The sequence below is a fragment of the Cygnus olor genome, chromosome 19 (genome assembly GCF_009769625.2).
Source record: "Cygnus olor isolate bCygOlo1 chromosome 19, bCygOlo1.pri.v2, whole genome shotgun sequence".
NCBI lineage: Eukaryota > Metazoa > Chordata > Aves > Anseriformes > Anatidae > Cygnus > Cygnus olor.
This window is the reverse complement of record NC_049187.1, coordinates 9,710,050-9,726,491: the sequence shown is the minus strand read 5'-3', so window position 1 is coordinate 9,726,491 and position 16,442 is coordinate 9,710,050. Positions and strand designations below refer to the sequence as shown.

Genomic DNA, 16,442 nt, shown 5'->3' with positions numbered 1-16,442 from the left:
GCAGTACAGTAAGATAAACACAATAGTTATCCGTGTGGTCAGAGCAGCTCATTTGCTGCCTGATAATAAGAGGGACAAAGGGGCTGCTCCATGAATGACAGCTACCAGAAAACCTTCTCAAAGGAGAAAACCTTTCTCACCAGCACCCTGCTGGCATATTTTTGAGAACTTTCTACTGAATGAATTCATGCAAAATAATGCATGGTATATCCTAACAGATTAACTCATCGATTCTGCGCATTGCTCCTGCGGCTCCAGCAGCAGAACACCTTATGCAATTGACCTGACCAACAAATGGTTCAACCTTTTTTCTTTTTTTTTTTTTATTTTAAACCATGGAATTGTTTAAATCAAAGTAATTTAAAAAATATATCTAAAAGGAAGCCAGGGATTTATAAAGTTAGGAAGGGGGAACCACAGGAAGTTCTTCTCTGGTCCTTAGTGCCATGGGTACTTATTTCTCTCATTTCACAGTATGAACATTTCCAGTGCCTATCTACTTATTCAAATATTTTGTAGGAAACACAAGTTACTACAGAATGTGACAGAATATACTTCACATGTCTGTAGGGAGAAGAGTGAAGTTCTATATCTTAAATATACGTTCTAAATTTAGTGAGCTGTTTTAGCAAATCTGAGAAAGCAAAGTTACTCTTATATTTCCCAAAGAATCAGGACATTCTCTCTGTGACTCCTAAAACCCAGATTCTAATGTTGGGACAGGCAAAGATAGTTGTTTATATGTTTGTTAACATCAGCCCAAAATGTGCATGCACTTCTCTGAAAATCCTAAAACTTGCTGCTATAAAGAAAAAAAATAACTTTCAATTCTGTGTCATAGTGGCATAAGAGCAGGAGTAAGACACGAGAGGTAGATGCTGTTGTTCTAGAGGGAAATTAATATAACTACATGAAAAAGAGAATAAAAACTGAAATAAAAGAACTGTGATTCTACCTTCTTAACTTTTTCAGGTAAATATTATCATCTGAAAAACACTGAATTTTGTCCTTGATTATTTTATACAATTCAACCTCAGCACGGCACAGAGCTGGAAGTAAAGCAGTGCTGCCCACTTATATCTGTCCAGTCAACTGTTCACATAGTTTCAATGTTACTTCATTCCCTTAACCACATTCCTTCTGCACAGCTTCAGGTCTACCCTGATATTAACACTGCAGTTACGTTGTACTAAAAGCTCCGGGTTATCAGCAGAAAATATGCTGCAGGAATTCCAGAGGTAGCTCTTGAACCCTATCTATGCAGAAGGTGGAATACTTTGTGGATTTCAAACTGCATACAGAATAGCACTAAATAAATATGAAAAAGCTGAGGATCAATGTATTCTGAAAAACACAATCTTAAATGGTTTTTAAAAATGTAAACAGTTTGTTGTCCTCAATGCAGCCAATCCACTGTACTAACAGAGAAAAAAAATCTAAGATTTGCAATTGCAAACAACTTTTCACCCCAATTTATGCCTTTTGTATGTCTTCTAACAGACCAGATAGCAGAACATCAGCATGTGGAATGTTATAAATCCAGGGAATAGCTGCAGTTTTAACCACAGACTTTAATTCCAGGGTGAATTTATGTGGTCCACAGCTAAATATATCCCTCTAAGTAAATTACTCACTGCAACTGCCTTTAGGAAAGCTTTCTGCAGATAAAGAAACTGTTTCCAAATGCTAGGCTTGACAGACACACAGCATAAAGTTACATTCTTTTCTCACTGGCAAAAAAGACCCCCAAACTAAATAAATTAAAATAAATAGGTTACTGTCCTCTCTGCAAAGACTGCCCAGGAGATAGGTTAATGAGGAGAGCACCGATCCTGCTGGATTACTTCTTACAATACCCTGTTTATATCAGTCTACTACATGCCTATCTTGAAACCCTGTAAACAGAGTGATTTTTAAGATAATGTGAAGCACATTACCACACTCATTTCTACTGATCCATGCAGAAGCCAGTAAAAACACATGCCTAACCCTGCGCCTTAAGTAGGATGTACAACTCAGACGCTCTTTCGCTATCCTTTATTTCCTCTTTTCTATGTTTTCTACTTCTTACCATTGGAGTTGTCCTGGTCCAAGGGATTATCTGGTTCCATTACTTCAAATAAAAGCATCCAACATGCAGTTCTCCATGCAGCAGAGGCATAAAAACACAGCAGTTGCCTAAGCTGATTCACCTGATTTATGAATTAGTGCTGCATCCATAAGAGGCTGTGTTTCTTCTTTTGTATTACATCTGGCTGCTTTTCCAACTAGATGGCTGGGTATTACAGCATGCAGGCCTTTTTCCAGCATCCTCTTAATGCATTATATTTAAAGTAGCAGCAACCTTTTTCTCCCATCCCCCAGAATAAGTTACAGCAATGTAACTAGGCTGAGCTGGCAGAGAGCGGAGCTCATTCAGAACAGGACCTGCAAGCGTTCTCCGATCCGTGTTGCTGCATAAAGAGAATGACTGATACAATAAAAAGTAAGTGGGGTTTGACACAGCACGGTACGCACTGCAGAAAATCGCACCAAAACCAGCAAAGGTCTTGAGGGCTTGGGGAATGCCTTCTGAAGCCACCAGTACCCACCCCCTCCCACACAAACACAAATTATGTCCTGCTCCCTCCTCCCCTTCCCCCCTGCTCCAATCTTTTATAACCCTGGATCTCCTCCAGCAATAGTCTGTTCCTTTACTCAGTTTATAATAAACTCTGCCATTCCCTTGTGTCCCTAGGGCTGTCTTGGAACGGAAAGAGGCTGTTTGCAGAATGAATAGACCAGCCACTGCCTAACAGGGAGGCAGCTCGGGGACTCTGCGCTGGGCAGCTGCAACTTGCTGCAGCAACAGCCGTCTGCCGGGCACCTTGTCCTGCATTTACCTCCTTTGCCAAGCCAGGAGCTGCTGCTAAGCTGGCTTCCTGAGAACCTTCTGCAAACGAGCTGGGGGCAAGCACTGGCTCTGACAGAATCAGATGATACGCAACACCAGATTCTGGAACTGCAGACCCTCAAAACAGAGATAACGTTAGTTGGTGGTTAGATCGCGGGACCAGGAGTCAGGTCACCTTTGTTGTTCTGCTGGGTCTGCCACTAAGTCCCTGAGACTTCAGATAATTCAGAACTCTTCTTTGTGCCTCAGTTTTCTATAACAGACATTGAAATGTGTCTTATCTCACGAGAATACAGCTGAAAGTTCCCAACTTTAAATGCTTTGAACTTCTTGGATAAATGATACAGAAGAGGGGCTGAGGAAGATGACCCATCCCATCACCTAGCTGAGAAATACTAAATTTTACTTTCTCTGAAGACATCTCCAAAAAAATAACATAAAAAGATATCAGTGTGCAACTATAAACCAAGGTGTCTCTCTGAAAGGTGAAGTTATGCCATTACAACAACCCTGGAACAATTTTCCAAATTCAGACTTTCAGGATCAGTATTATTTTGAATGTGTTATTCAAACTCTTTAATACTCCACCAAAGGCATTAAGATTATCTCGTTCAAAAAAAGAATGCTTTTGTTTAAATCTAAGGCAAGGATCACTCTAAACACCTACAACAGATTTAGTGCATTTTAGGTTTGTCATGGCTGATGACACAGGATTCAGAGGCAGACAACAGAGTGCAGGGTTTTCTATTTTGGTGCTCCTGGGTAATGCTTCTGCCTTACTAGCTCACTCTTTACAGAGTCATGTAACTTGTGCTTTAGAGCTGACTATTCATGCTTGGTGCTACAAGCTGTAGGCGGACAAATGAATGGCTGGCTGAAGGGAGAAAAACATGCAGTTCTGTATGGAGAAATTAACCTAGCAGGTTGATATGACTCTACTGTAATTGTACCTTACAAAAACACTTTAGTACTGTTCTTGAGAATTATGCCATATTAATAGAAGAAAAACTCATTTCCATGTATTTGTTTTAAGTATTGCTCAGTATATAGTCCCTATTAAATAATGTTCTGAGATCTCTGCCTTGGTCTAAATTACAGTGCTGCAAACCCTATATTCTCTCTTCTAGCACCCTACGCTCCCTATGTTCTTTACAACTTCACTACTTCTCCCCCTCACTGACAAAACAAAAAACCTCCCTCTTTCCACCTTCCCCACAAAGCCACCTACTCTGTGACTACAGGAACACGGCACTCTGCCTGCCTGCAGCCCTCCACCTGTTTGGGGTCATACATACAGTCTAGGATTTAGTACGTGATAGAAAAAAGTGTGTTAACTCTTGACACACACATACTACATCCATCCAGTCTGACGTAACAAAAGCTGACCACGGTAGGAATAGAAGGGACTTAGAGACATTTTGGAAGCGAGCAGTCCTGGCCATTTGGCTACCCTACATCCCAGGGTCTGGAACTGCACCAACGTACACACACGGTGACTCATTAACACGGCCTACCTAGGTCACAGGAGATGAACTCCAGATGCTGAGAGATCTGCGATCATCCATGTATAGCAGTACAGAGTGCTGTAATGCTCATTGCCATTGACAGGAATTATATAAAGAGAGAATTTGTATTTTTCCATGAAACAGAAACTGTGGATACATAATGTACTTTTCATAGACAATTTAGTACCAGGAAAGAATAAACACCTGTGAAATCCCTCCTCGTGGTGAATCGAGAGTAAGCCGGTAATGCTAACCAAACAGCCAAGACCGAGAAACTGAGACAGGAACAGTGAGTGAGAAATAATACTTCTTTAGGCCTCAATGACTGTATATGAGAACTGATTTGACTTTAATGTCATCAAAATGATTTGCTCCTCTGCAGTTACGGCCCTAGTAAAAATTAATCTTTAATGTGCCAGTCAGAATGATGTCAATATTTTGGCTAAGGCAGTACTCACAGTTTCTAACAATCGAGCAATTGTCACGCATTCTTTGCTTGAGCACAGCTCATGCCGTCAGGAAAGTAGCTCATGCAATGATTTTGAAGAGAAAGGGACAGTTGGAAGACCAGGGCTTTGATCACTAGGGATTTTAATTGCTCAGGCCCTGAATGGAAAATTGCAGAAGTAAAGAGGGAAATGATTTTCAGACAAATGGCCTGAATGGTCAGAGGCTATGCTAGACCAAATCCTAGGAAAAGAGCCAAGCACACTGAACTAATGAGTGTGGAAAGAGAAGTCTAGCTAGCATATTCTCTGGAATACCTATGAGGTTAAGCAGAACACAAAATTTAGAGTTTGGGAAAGCTGACTCTTCAAGGAAGGAATTTTGAAATGGTTGGAAGGAAGTGGAAATTAAATGTACTCTGTTTCTGTCTGATCAGAGCATCTCTGCATTCCCCTAGATAGGCAGTTATGAGACAAAAAAAGGACGTTCTAATTACCTAATGTCTGCATGAGGTTAATTTTAACACCATCTACCTGCCATACTCCAGTTGTGTTCAACGTGTAAGACTTCATGTCACAGGAATTGGTAGCTACTACTACTTAACTCCTATTTCTTTTCAGTAAACATGGGAATCTTAGTTCACATTTGCCTTTAATTGATGCCGTAACTTGAAATTGTAAACAGGAAAGATGTTACTTGCTTTTAGTTTGCTATTAACTTCCTGTAAAACTGGGCAAATCAGCTCATCTCTCACTTATCAGCTACATGGATCTGTATTTAACCTGTTACTCTTCATAAAGCAAGCTAACATTTCTGCATCAAGCTATACAGTTTAAGTTTGAAGTGGTAGAGATGTGGGGATATAACTTCAATTTGTTTCCAGGCAAAGGATTTGTTTCCTAAGTCTTTTTGGACCTGGTTTTGTTATTTTATACATAGTGACAATGGATTAAACTGAGAAGACTGTGAGAAGTCTACTTTCTTTTCTAAAAGGTGCTTTAAAGATCTCTAGGAAAAGGTAAGTAGAAATACCTGTATATATAAACAAGTAGAGTCAAAGCACATTTGAAAATAACATACTCTTCATCCAGAAAACCATGTTGATATAATTTTTACGTTGTTCCTGATAGACCTTATGATAGCAAAATGATGTGTTATCTCTAACAGCCCCAGGACAACCCTGAAGTACATCATAACTTTGACTACATCTTACTTGTGCCAAGTAAACATGACTACTCCACTATTTTAAATAAAGACACAGGAACATAAAGCTGCAGGACACCTTCTTTGCAATCATGATTGTGACTTAGTTTGAAAGCTATAAAAACTTGAAGAGCCTTAACTATTTAAAGTTCTAATAGCCCTATAGTGAGTCTGTTAGAGCACAAGCAGGTAAAAAATTTCATCTGTTACACGTTAGTTGCTAGTAAGTGTGCAAAACCAGTTCCTGTGGATTCCTTCTGTCTGTCACTTCAGTAGTGTCACGCTACGGGAGAGGACCAAGTTGGAAATGGAAAGATCTCCATTATTTAAAATAAAGAGAAAACATTTTAGGCTGCACATCTAGAAAAAGGATTGAGAAGAGGTTCAGTTGCTTTTCCCCTTGAGAAACAGAAGAGTGGTACATTATTCTGCCTGCTTTTTGATGCAGTCGTTGCTAGCCAGTGTAAAAGATCAGCATGATGCCACAGCTGCCTGCCACCACACAGTCCTTCTTTGAAACATAAATTCATATGTAGGAGGGAGCAATGAATGCATGCAAGTTGAAAAGCCAATGAAGTACAGACCTGCTTAACAAAACAGTCTGCCAAGGTTACTGGGGGTGTTGTCAAAGCCTCTTCTTTTATGAGGCTGAATAACAATTCATACCAAGTAACCAGCCTCACAGTTTCTTTGGCTTTACCTGGCAAGTTTTCAAAGTCACTCTTCATGGCTGGGTCTGTTCACATTGAGATGCAGCTTATCTTGCCCTGGACAGCAAACGCAGGGATGATCGTACTCCGAAAGTTCATGCCAAAGTCCTATTGTGCTGTTTTGCTGCTTGTACTATGTCTGTCGTAAATGTGCTTGTAGATGACACAAGCACAAATTGAAAAATGATACATCCTTGGTTACTTCATATTGGTAGGAAGAATTCCCCTGCCTCAGCAGCAACTGATAGCAATTCAACCATTTAATTTAACAAATCTGATTATAACTGGGATCTTCAAGAAGCCCCAGTAGCAGGGCAGCCCCAGTTGCCAATTCTATCCATGCCATTCTATCCATGCAAATGTTCTTGCTAGCACAAGCCTTGTTAAGAGAAGACAATAACCTATTTTAAGCTTAGTACTCAAGAACTTTTAAAGGGAGGTTTGTCTGCTGAGCTATCCAGAGCCATAAGGAAGCCTTTTTTCTCAGCTGGGTACTCTTTTGGAATATGAATCATATAATCTGGAGCAACAGGACAGACATTCTCCAAGGATTCTTTATTTGGGGAGATGGAAATTTATACTACTAAATCCGCAGACTTTTACCCCAATTTTCTCAAGAAAGTGATGCTCTCTAATCACACATCTAAGGTGGCAACTTTTAATCCAGAACTAAGTGAAGTCCCACCACAGGGAAAAAAAAAAAAAACACAAAACAAACAGAAGGTGTAACAATTAAATGGAGCATGAAACGCTGGAAGACCTGTGTTGGAGAAAGAGTCTGTGAAAGATATTCCCCAGGATTTCAGTGGAAGAGGCTGTGTCTGTCATATCTTTCCCTTCAGTGCTCTCTGTGTTTTTGTGAACCATTAGGAGGTTTGGTTTATAAGACATTTTCTGGGGTATGAGCAGTTCAGTATCTGATACATCCTCAAAACATGTAACTTACTGAACCGTCTTTAGCTTCAAGAGTTTTAAAATAACCTAGTTCTTCAGATTCTGAAAAGATTGAGTTTTATATCTCTATTCAAAACTCTGCCACAAACTACCAAACAGAATGCTTCAGAGCTGCAGATTTTATTGTAATCATGATTAGAAAATACATTAACCAAAAATTATGGCTATGCAAGGAGTACTCATTGAATATTCTACCATGAAATATGCCAACAATCAATTTAATGCAGTCAATGTTTCTAAGACTGAAAAAATGAATAATGCTATTTGAACATTCTTTCACAGTAACCAGAACATAACATTACCTCTTGCTACTGTACACTTCAAACTGATGCAAGGATCTCTGAGCTTCTTCAGTAAAATCCTCCTGGCAGTTTAACGGAGGAAGATAAAACTAAACGGACTCCTGGGCAAAAATAACAAAAGGTCTACAACAGGCAGAGTTCTGTGCACAATTTACCAAGCTGTCTGTTGAGATTCTGCCCTAGCTGACTTTACAGATTCCTAACTATGTTTTTGCAGTTGTCTCCTAGAAACAGGAACAAGAAGCATTCTCTGTTTTCTCAGCTCTTTAAAAAGAGTCTGCAACAGCTTTCTTCACATTCACTAACCAACATATATTTCCTTAATCAGTGGACGGCCTTAAAGAATGGGTTGTTCTTTGATACCATGTTATGTAAATGTAATACAATAGCAACTGGCATAGTGATATATCATTAATAAAAACTTGGACAAAAAGTGGCAATGGAAAGTGCAATTCAGAGAAATACCCATACAAACATTTGAATACTTACCAGAATCTTTGGATACTTGAGGGTGCTCAAACATTGGATAAGAATCTTAAAAGAGAAGATGTTGAAAAGTTACACAGTCCCTCCTTGTATCAAACAAAATTCATAATGACTATAGCTTCTGAAGTGTATCTGATCAAACAGCAAAACGGTGAAAATGAAGTGCTGTTTCTTGAAACATGGACAGAAGTTTCATCTGAGTTTTCTATGCAGGTTCAGGCTAAAATAACGTACAAACCAAATAAATGAATATACTCTTAACAACATCTGCTGGAAAAAATAGCCCTGGTTGAGAACTTAAAGTATATAAATCTCTTTTTACATACTGAAAATAATCTTCCCTCTTCCAGAGTGGGCTACTCTGCTGCTATTTCTGCATTGGATGTGATGGGATAAAGATTAACTGCTATTTGTTTCTCCAGCCTGGATGCTAGGGCCCTGTTACCTAGGGCTGTTAGTAAAATATCCATCCCTCTAAGTTTGTAAAATGCTACAAAAATAAGAAAGGTTACAAAAAGCAAGCACAATGTTCAGATGCACCCAGTTTATGTGATCTCCAAACAGATGCAAGCAAGGTAAATGGCATGAATAAGGCTTTGCATGTTGTAAAGAAATGGACCCGTAACGATGAAAACTAATGTCACACTGAGTATTAATTGGAGAGAAAACCCATATCCAGATCTTTTCCTCTGAAATCGTGGTTTCTGCAAATCAGTAGATTTTTCCCATGCATCCATAGTTACAGCATAGAAATATTGCATCAAAATATGTATTTCTTTCCATTTGCAAGTTATCTACAGTAATACATGCGACTTAGAAAGAAAAATTCCAGACAATGTTTAGGCACATGAAAAATGCCATTGCACTGAGAAAGAGACATTCTGAATCCTCAAAGGCTGTCAAGGATGCTTGCTCTGAGCCTATTTGTTCTTCCTTTCTTTCCTTCACTTATTGTTTCCTGTCTTTTCCTCACTTTCTCCCTTTTTGTTTAGGGATTCAGCTAATTGTTGTCCTTCCATATCAAGAAGCCTCTTCATTTTAATAGCTTTTTAGGATAAATTACTCCATATGGTCTTTTGCTTTATGTGAGATCCACATAACAAAAAGCAAAGATATTGAACTAATTTTTGTTTCTTTCTATGTCACTCGAAGAGAGAAATACAAGATAAATGACATCCTATACTTTCCTCATGTTTCTAATCTGTTTCTGATAAAATAGGCCTCTATCATCTCTTCTTTTTTTGGCATATTATTGTCATTCTACCTCTTTGTTGTCCGCTAACTTCTGATTTCACATTCACTTTTTCAATACTCTTTCTTGCTTTAGGCAGAATAAAAGTATAAGAATACGGTCTCTGTTCCTACTCAATTAGTTTTGCCTGAGCTAAGACTTCAGAAATAGATCTAATCATATGACATAGATAAACCATTTTTTTTTAACCCAAGGTTTCCATGGAATTGTTGAGATATTGGTGTGGGTATGAAGTACATAACAGCAAATCTCATTTCAGAGTCAGACAGAAAATGAGAAACTTCACTGAAATCAACAGAAAAAGGAAGGGTAAGGTGAAAAGGCAGAAAATAAATACTCATCTTGGCATGTGACAAAAGACTGCGAGGTTCAAACCTGCTATTCATTACTCTGATGAATAAAAATTCCTGAATAATCCATCATATGTACTCTCTTCCTTTCCTGACCCCTATAATTCTCCTCCAATCAGTCTATGCTGCTTCTGTGAGGTTTATCCTTTGCTTTATCTACAGAATGTGTGGGGAAACTACAACAGTTTCCCACTATCTTGGTTTATAGGTACACCACAGATTAGCCCTCAGGTGAGGAATGCTTCTTCCACTTACCCTCAAATATTTCTTAAGTCAGCACAGGTTAAAGTAAAATAGAATTAACATCTATTTGCAGCATTTTAGGCAACACAGCTACAAAGACACCAGCCAAGAAATGAAAGAAAAACATTTTAATTTACTTAAACAAAAATAAAGTGCAAAAGTTCCCCTCTCCCTGTGTGAAGATGACGGAGGTAATTGTTTTTCTCACATACAGGCATTCTTCTGCATAGCTTACACTTCAAGTTCCACTCAGTAAAGTCACCCTTTCCTAACAGAGCATGCTATTTTTTATAACTAATCTTCTTTTACAGCTAATCTCCTCTAGAAGCTCCAGTGAGGTGTACAATGCTTTGTCGTTTTTTCCCACTCAGACTTACTCACTTTGTCTATGTTATCCTTTCCCTTTCCTCCTTCTCCACAAAATACATATTTTCTGGTTATTTTTTTCAGTTATTTAGGGCATAATCTTGATGCTTCTCTAAGGAAGCTGAGCTATCTCTTTCTTGTAGATGTAAATATCACTTAGCTAGACCAAGTGTCACTGCCTATGCTTGAGTGGCAAATTAACTCCCTGTCTAAGCCAGGAAAAAGATTTCCATCTCCTCTTTAGAGTATCAGTGTGCAATTTTAATTGTGGAATTTTTATTTTAGATTTGTACAGCAACACAACCACTTGATACAAACATCTAAATTGGATAAATGAATGTAATTCTTTACTAGTTCTTGACTTCAGTCATATGTGAAACCATTCTAGGGTAACACTTTATCCTCTAATTTAGGGATACCATGAAATGAAGCTTCCATATAAATCAAACTTAACAGAATAAAAAAGAAAAAAAAGATCAAATTGTTAATAATAGACAGCACTTCTGCCATTCATCACCCAGGTACTGTGAAGAACTTGCTACTTAGAAGTTAGCTGTGCGTTATGCTCTTCCAGTTTTCCCCTTTCCAAGGTTTTCTAAACCTGTCCACAGCCAAATCAAAGAAGCCAGTGGTTTTCCACTCTGCAGAGGTTACCCCTCTATAGATATTCCTACTGTCACTTCCCACAAGTCAAACAACTGTCTCTTCCCAAAACTTCACCTCTTTTCTCTCTAAGTTACTTGTAACCACTCTTACCTGATGCTCTTTCTTCCCTACTTCCAATGCATCTCAGTTTCTAGGATTGCTTTCCATATTGGACTAGGTCCTTTTATATTTCAGGAATTTTGCTCTTAATCACGCTTCACTGACCTCCTGTGCACTCGTACACAGATAACTTAGACCTGTGCAAAGGCCAGAGCATGTGCTGTAAGGCCACGCATGGCCCTGCAGCAGATGGGGAGGAGAGGTCTACACCACTTTGTGACTGTCACCTCCTCGTCACCCACAGCACCAGAGATGCATGGGGTGGAGCTGAAGTAAACTACTACAGTTCTGCTCTCTGCCCTGGTGCATCTGTGCTTGGGTTTCAGCTCTGCAGGAAACAAGCTTAACCTACCCGCTGGGGAGAGCTGGCCACACGTAATAGCCATATGTATGTTTATGCACACACATACATGCCTTAGAAATTACCAAAGACAATTAAAGCACAGACTGCTAATGCTCCAGCCAAAAGAATAATTTCAGTGTTTAGTTATGTAAGTAACCCTCAGATCCCTGCTTCACAATCTGTTTGAAATTTAAGGAACATGTAGCCTTTCTGGAAAAAACTATGGACCAAATTATGTAGTCCAATCAACACAGTTTTCATTTACAAACAAGAAAAATTTGATCTAAACTTTCAGTGTTTATTTATGGTTTTGTTTTCCTTCTCATTTGTTCATTTCTAAACCTGCATATAGGAGAAGGTGCATGTTGCTTTTGCTGTAATTTTGTCTTTTGTCATTATTTCACACGCCATTTTCTGCTAGTTTACAGACCATGAACAGTCCACGGACCACACAGGTTAGGAAACACTACTCGAGATGTGCTAGCTTTCAGTAAACATCTATTATATGTCTGCATGTTTTCAAGCATATTCAAAAGCAAACCTCTTCCATTCAGCTTTTCTATGCTACTTCTGTGAACACGGGGCCCTGCGAATACCATATCTGTGATAATTGGCAGGTATCTAACTGGAATTATCAAGTCTGACCTACTGCAGTATATAACTGCATTAAGATTCAGCTGCTCATCCTACCGACTGTTCAGCATCACCTGCAGACATATATATACTCCTCTCCCTGCACAGAATTATCATCTTCAGAGGCTATAGAAAAGACTCTCTTCTAGCTTTGTTTAAGTAACTGAGAATATTAGAATGGTTCGAAGAACTTAAAGAACATTTTTCCTCCTTTTTTTGGCAGCTTACTTTATCTGATCGAGCAGTGTCCTGATTTGCCTTCTTATTCTGACAAGGAGATATAACAGATTTCTATAATCAGTTCCCAACACTTGATAGAATAATTTTAGTGTCAGATGAAGCTAGCTTTGCCTGATTCTAGGAAATGCCTGTCAGTCTGCACAGGCTGTGATATCCTCTATCAGGCTTCTCTTCTGCTGCGGGTCTCTGTCATCATCAAACAGATCCTCCCCACTTCTGATTCTCTAGGCGCAACGGGCATGGCAGTGAACCGAGACTCTCGCAGGATTACACAAAGTGCACCTTAGGCACTGGAGTCAGGGGTTCAAAGCTCTTTGAGCTCCTGTATGAAGTGACAATTTCATTTCCCTTCATTTCCCTTTCTTCATTCTCTCGTGATGTCTTGGCAACATTTTATTCCAGTTCAACATTAGCTGCTTTTTCTCTCACTTCTTTTTATATTCCTTTCTCTCCCCATCTGGTAATTTAAAAGGAAATTGCATGGTATTCAGCATTATCAGCCAATCTGTTTACTCTGCTCTTGTTCAAACTAAGACTATTTCTCACACACTGAGCTGCTCTGTCTCACCCCCATACACACTATTAGTATCCTCTAAGCCTGTATTTTCTTTCATACATCACCTAGAACAGTAACCCACACTTCCAGAGGTACAGATCTTCCTAAAATTTTGTCTGTTTTTAAATAAAGACATGGGAATAGAGGTCTGTGGAGAAGAAAAGAGATGTCCACATCTGGGCCTTCTCTCGCTGCCAGGCAGCCATAAAGCATTAGGCATGCTGGCACACACGAGAAGGAAAAGGCCTTGACACCATTCTGGCTACCAGAAAAGCAGCATTCACAGCGACAGATTCCACACCCAGCCAGGGGAGACCGTCCCCATGCTGAACGAGCTTTCTCTTTAGAAACACCTTCTCGGTGGGCCAGAATTCCTCCCTCCCCCAGGACCAGCCTAGCCCTTCCTAGCAGTGACTCTTCAAAGCGCCCCAAATAACTACTGTGCCGCACTGCTGTCCGTGCTGACGCTGACTTGCTCCACATCACACAGTTCATGATTTCATTACTGAAGATAAGGCCAACTTTGACCTGTGTTCCAACTCCTTCAGATCCAGAATTAATAATATAATAGCTACTTTGATCCCTATCAGTGGCTAATGCTAACAGTAAAATGCTGAAACAACTCTTGATAGCAACAACGTGAAAGTTCTGCACACTCGGGCACAATAAGCGTAACTAGTATTAATGTATTTTAAAAGCCATCAGAGAAACAACTGATAGGAAAGGCTTTATTGAACCTGTTAGTGAATTCTCCTCTCATGATCTACTGAAATATTTTAGATAGACAGCATCCTTTCAAAAAGGAGCTAACATTTTGAGTGATAAATCCTTATTATTATTATATATATTATATATCATATAAATCCTTATTTCCTTAATTCTTCAAAAAAATATGAACAAGAATGGAACTGAAATATGCATCTGTTTCTTTAGAGATGATATCAGCTGGAAAAATTGATCTCCAGGATGAAATGTCATACATGAAACTATCTGGCTTGCTTCTGAACATAGACTTGACATCCAGTCGCTGCTCTCAAGTTGACCTGTGTTTAGCCAGGCATTCAAGCATATGTAATTTAAGCTGATGAGCAAAACAAGCTTGTTTCCAAGTAGAAGCATTTTACTTAATTGATGCTTTGATTAAAGCAAGTCTTGTCAAAGTCAGTGAAAGCTGCTTAACTGGCAAAACAGCAAAGACCAACTTCTCTAGGGCCAAGTAGGAAAAAAATACTAATGTATATGTACTTAGCACCTGGGAATTAGGAAAAAAAAATCTAACTTTTGTATGAATTTGTTACTATTAATACAAATCTTTACTTATGTGCTGAAACAATTGATTCTTGTGTGATGGGAAAGTAGATCAGAATAATTTTACTGAACATTGAAGCTTGACTTCTTACCAACAGCAGGGTATCATGCTGCTATATTGTATGTTGCTTAGCAATGTAATGTGGGAAGCAGCACCACAGTCCTTGACAGCACCATTGTCCATTGAAATGCTTGTGAAATATTACCTGGGTTATATAAAGATAGCACACAGTTATAGAAAAAGAGCATAAAGTTTCAGAACAGGACAAAGGCAAAGAAGAAGGCTGTAAAGAAAAGGCATTGCTATTCCAATGGCAAAAAGGTCTCCCTGGATGATCTTTCACTCTCTGAATACACACAGCATAAATTAAATGTGGAGAAATTGTATCTGTAAAATCTCATTACAGCTATGCTTATAAATGATATACCGTACTGTACAGCAACTGCTCTAACAGTTGACTGGCTCTTCTCCATATACATGCCAATGTCCCTACACTGCTACCCTATAAAGAAGACCTATCATTTATTATTCTGGTGCTTTGCTTTGGAGGAAGACTTTTGTGCTGTGATGTACTGACTACCCATAGTGAACAAAACAAGGAGCATAAGCAAAGACAGATTTGTTCTACAAACAGATTATACGATACATATGGGAATATTCACCTCACGGCTTCACGGTATACCAGAGGCCACAGGTGTCAGAGGCACACCCTCCCGTATTCACCACACTTGCTTTTTTCTCTGGTGTCTTTCGCATAGAGAAATGTTATCCTGCTCTTGCTTGATCAGCTCTGACAGCCTCAGTATAATAGCCACTGCCAAGATTTTCCTTCATGCATGTCCCAAAATGTTTCTCTGGCCCATATTCCAGCCATTCACCACATTTTAACTAGCCAGAGCAAATAGCTTGGGTAATCTGTTTTCTGCCATTCGAAGCAGATGCCAAGGCCTGAGTACCGAAGCATACAGGAGTGCTGCTTCACTGCTCAGTGTTGGGACGCTCTGAGGCTTCAGCATTTCCAATGACGCTCCTTTCTCCTGCACAGTTTCTCATATGTTCACCTGTCCCTGGCGAGGCCATTGCATAGTTTTCAAGTGACACCTAAATGAGCTTGTGTGATAGTGTCATTAATAACTCAAACAGTAATGAAATCCTCTGACTGCTGCAACAGGAGGTCTCTCCAAAAGAAGGTGGGTCATGTTTTGCTACTCTTGCCAGAGACTACTGCTGAAGCATTTTCATGTCGCACACCAATGGAGGAATGAGCCCAACTGGGTCATCCACCAATATCGCTCTATAAAACTTTCCATCACTTTTCCATCACTTCCCCTCTTACCAAAGCAGCTGAGACCAGGAAGCTGCACTAGACACTGGCAGTACACACACAGAGAACACACAAAACTGAATGTGTACATGGGAAATACACGACCATCAGATCAAATCGAAACAGGCTCCAGTGCTGTATCACTGGATTCATCACACTCTCGTTTTTGTAATTTGAAGCAGCACAAGGCTCATATTCTTACTTCAGCGTATGGAACAAGCCTCAGATTATGATGGTTCATAAAGATGCAGGAGCAAATCTGCATCTTAGTAAAAAAAAAATAAAAAATACTGAATAGACATGACAGATCCTAGGGGCCTTTCCAAGGAACAATTCAATATTTCCTTTTATAGTATTTGGCAGGAAAACACCACAGAGTTTATTCAGCTTGAATTAACTAATGGATTTGAGCATTCCCTTTAACAAAAAGATGTTGAGTTACACTGACTGCAGGGTTACAGAATGCTTTGGACGAACCTCATAAACTGATTTACCACAGAATCTGTGCTGGCTTTTCTGGTTTTTCTCTAAACGTATGTACAGTGATGCTTTATACTTCAA

General features: G+C 39.3%; 1 protein-coding gene across 3 annotated transcripts in view; it reads right to left on the bottom strand.

Moving 5' to 3' along the window:
• LOC121057304 (DAB2 interacting protein) overlaps positions 1 to 16,442 on the bottom strand; it is a 225,995-nt gene that overhangs the window by 190,238 nt on the left and 19,315 nt on the right. For 2 of the 3 annotated variants that reach the window (XM_040531228.1, XM_040531230.1), the window contains exon 1: positions 2,072 to 2,495. The exons of the other annotated variant lie outside the window; for it this stretch is intronic. Coding sequence is in view for 1 of the 2 variants with exons in the window: in XM_040531230.1 (XP_040387164.1) it covers positions 2,072 to 2,129 (58 nt within the window). In the remaining variant the exon portion in view is untranslated. Of the gene's footprint in view, positions 1 to 2,071; positions 2,496 to 16,442 lie in introns of those variants that run through there. 3 annotated transcript variants of the gene reach the window in all.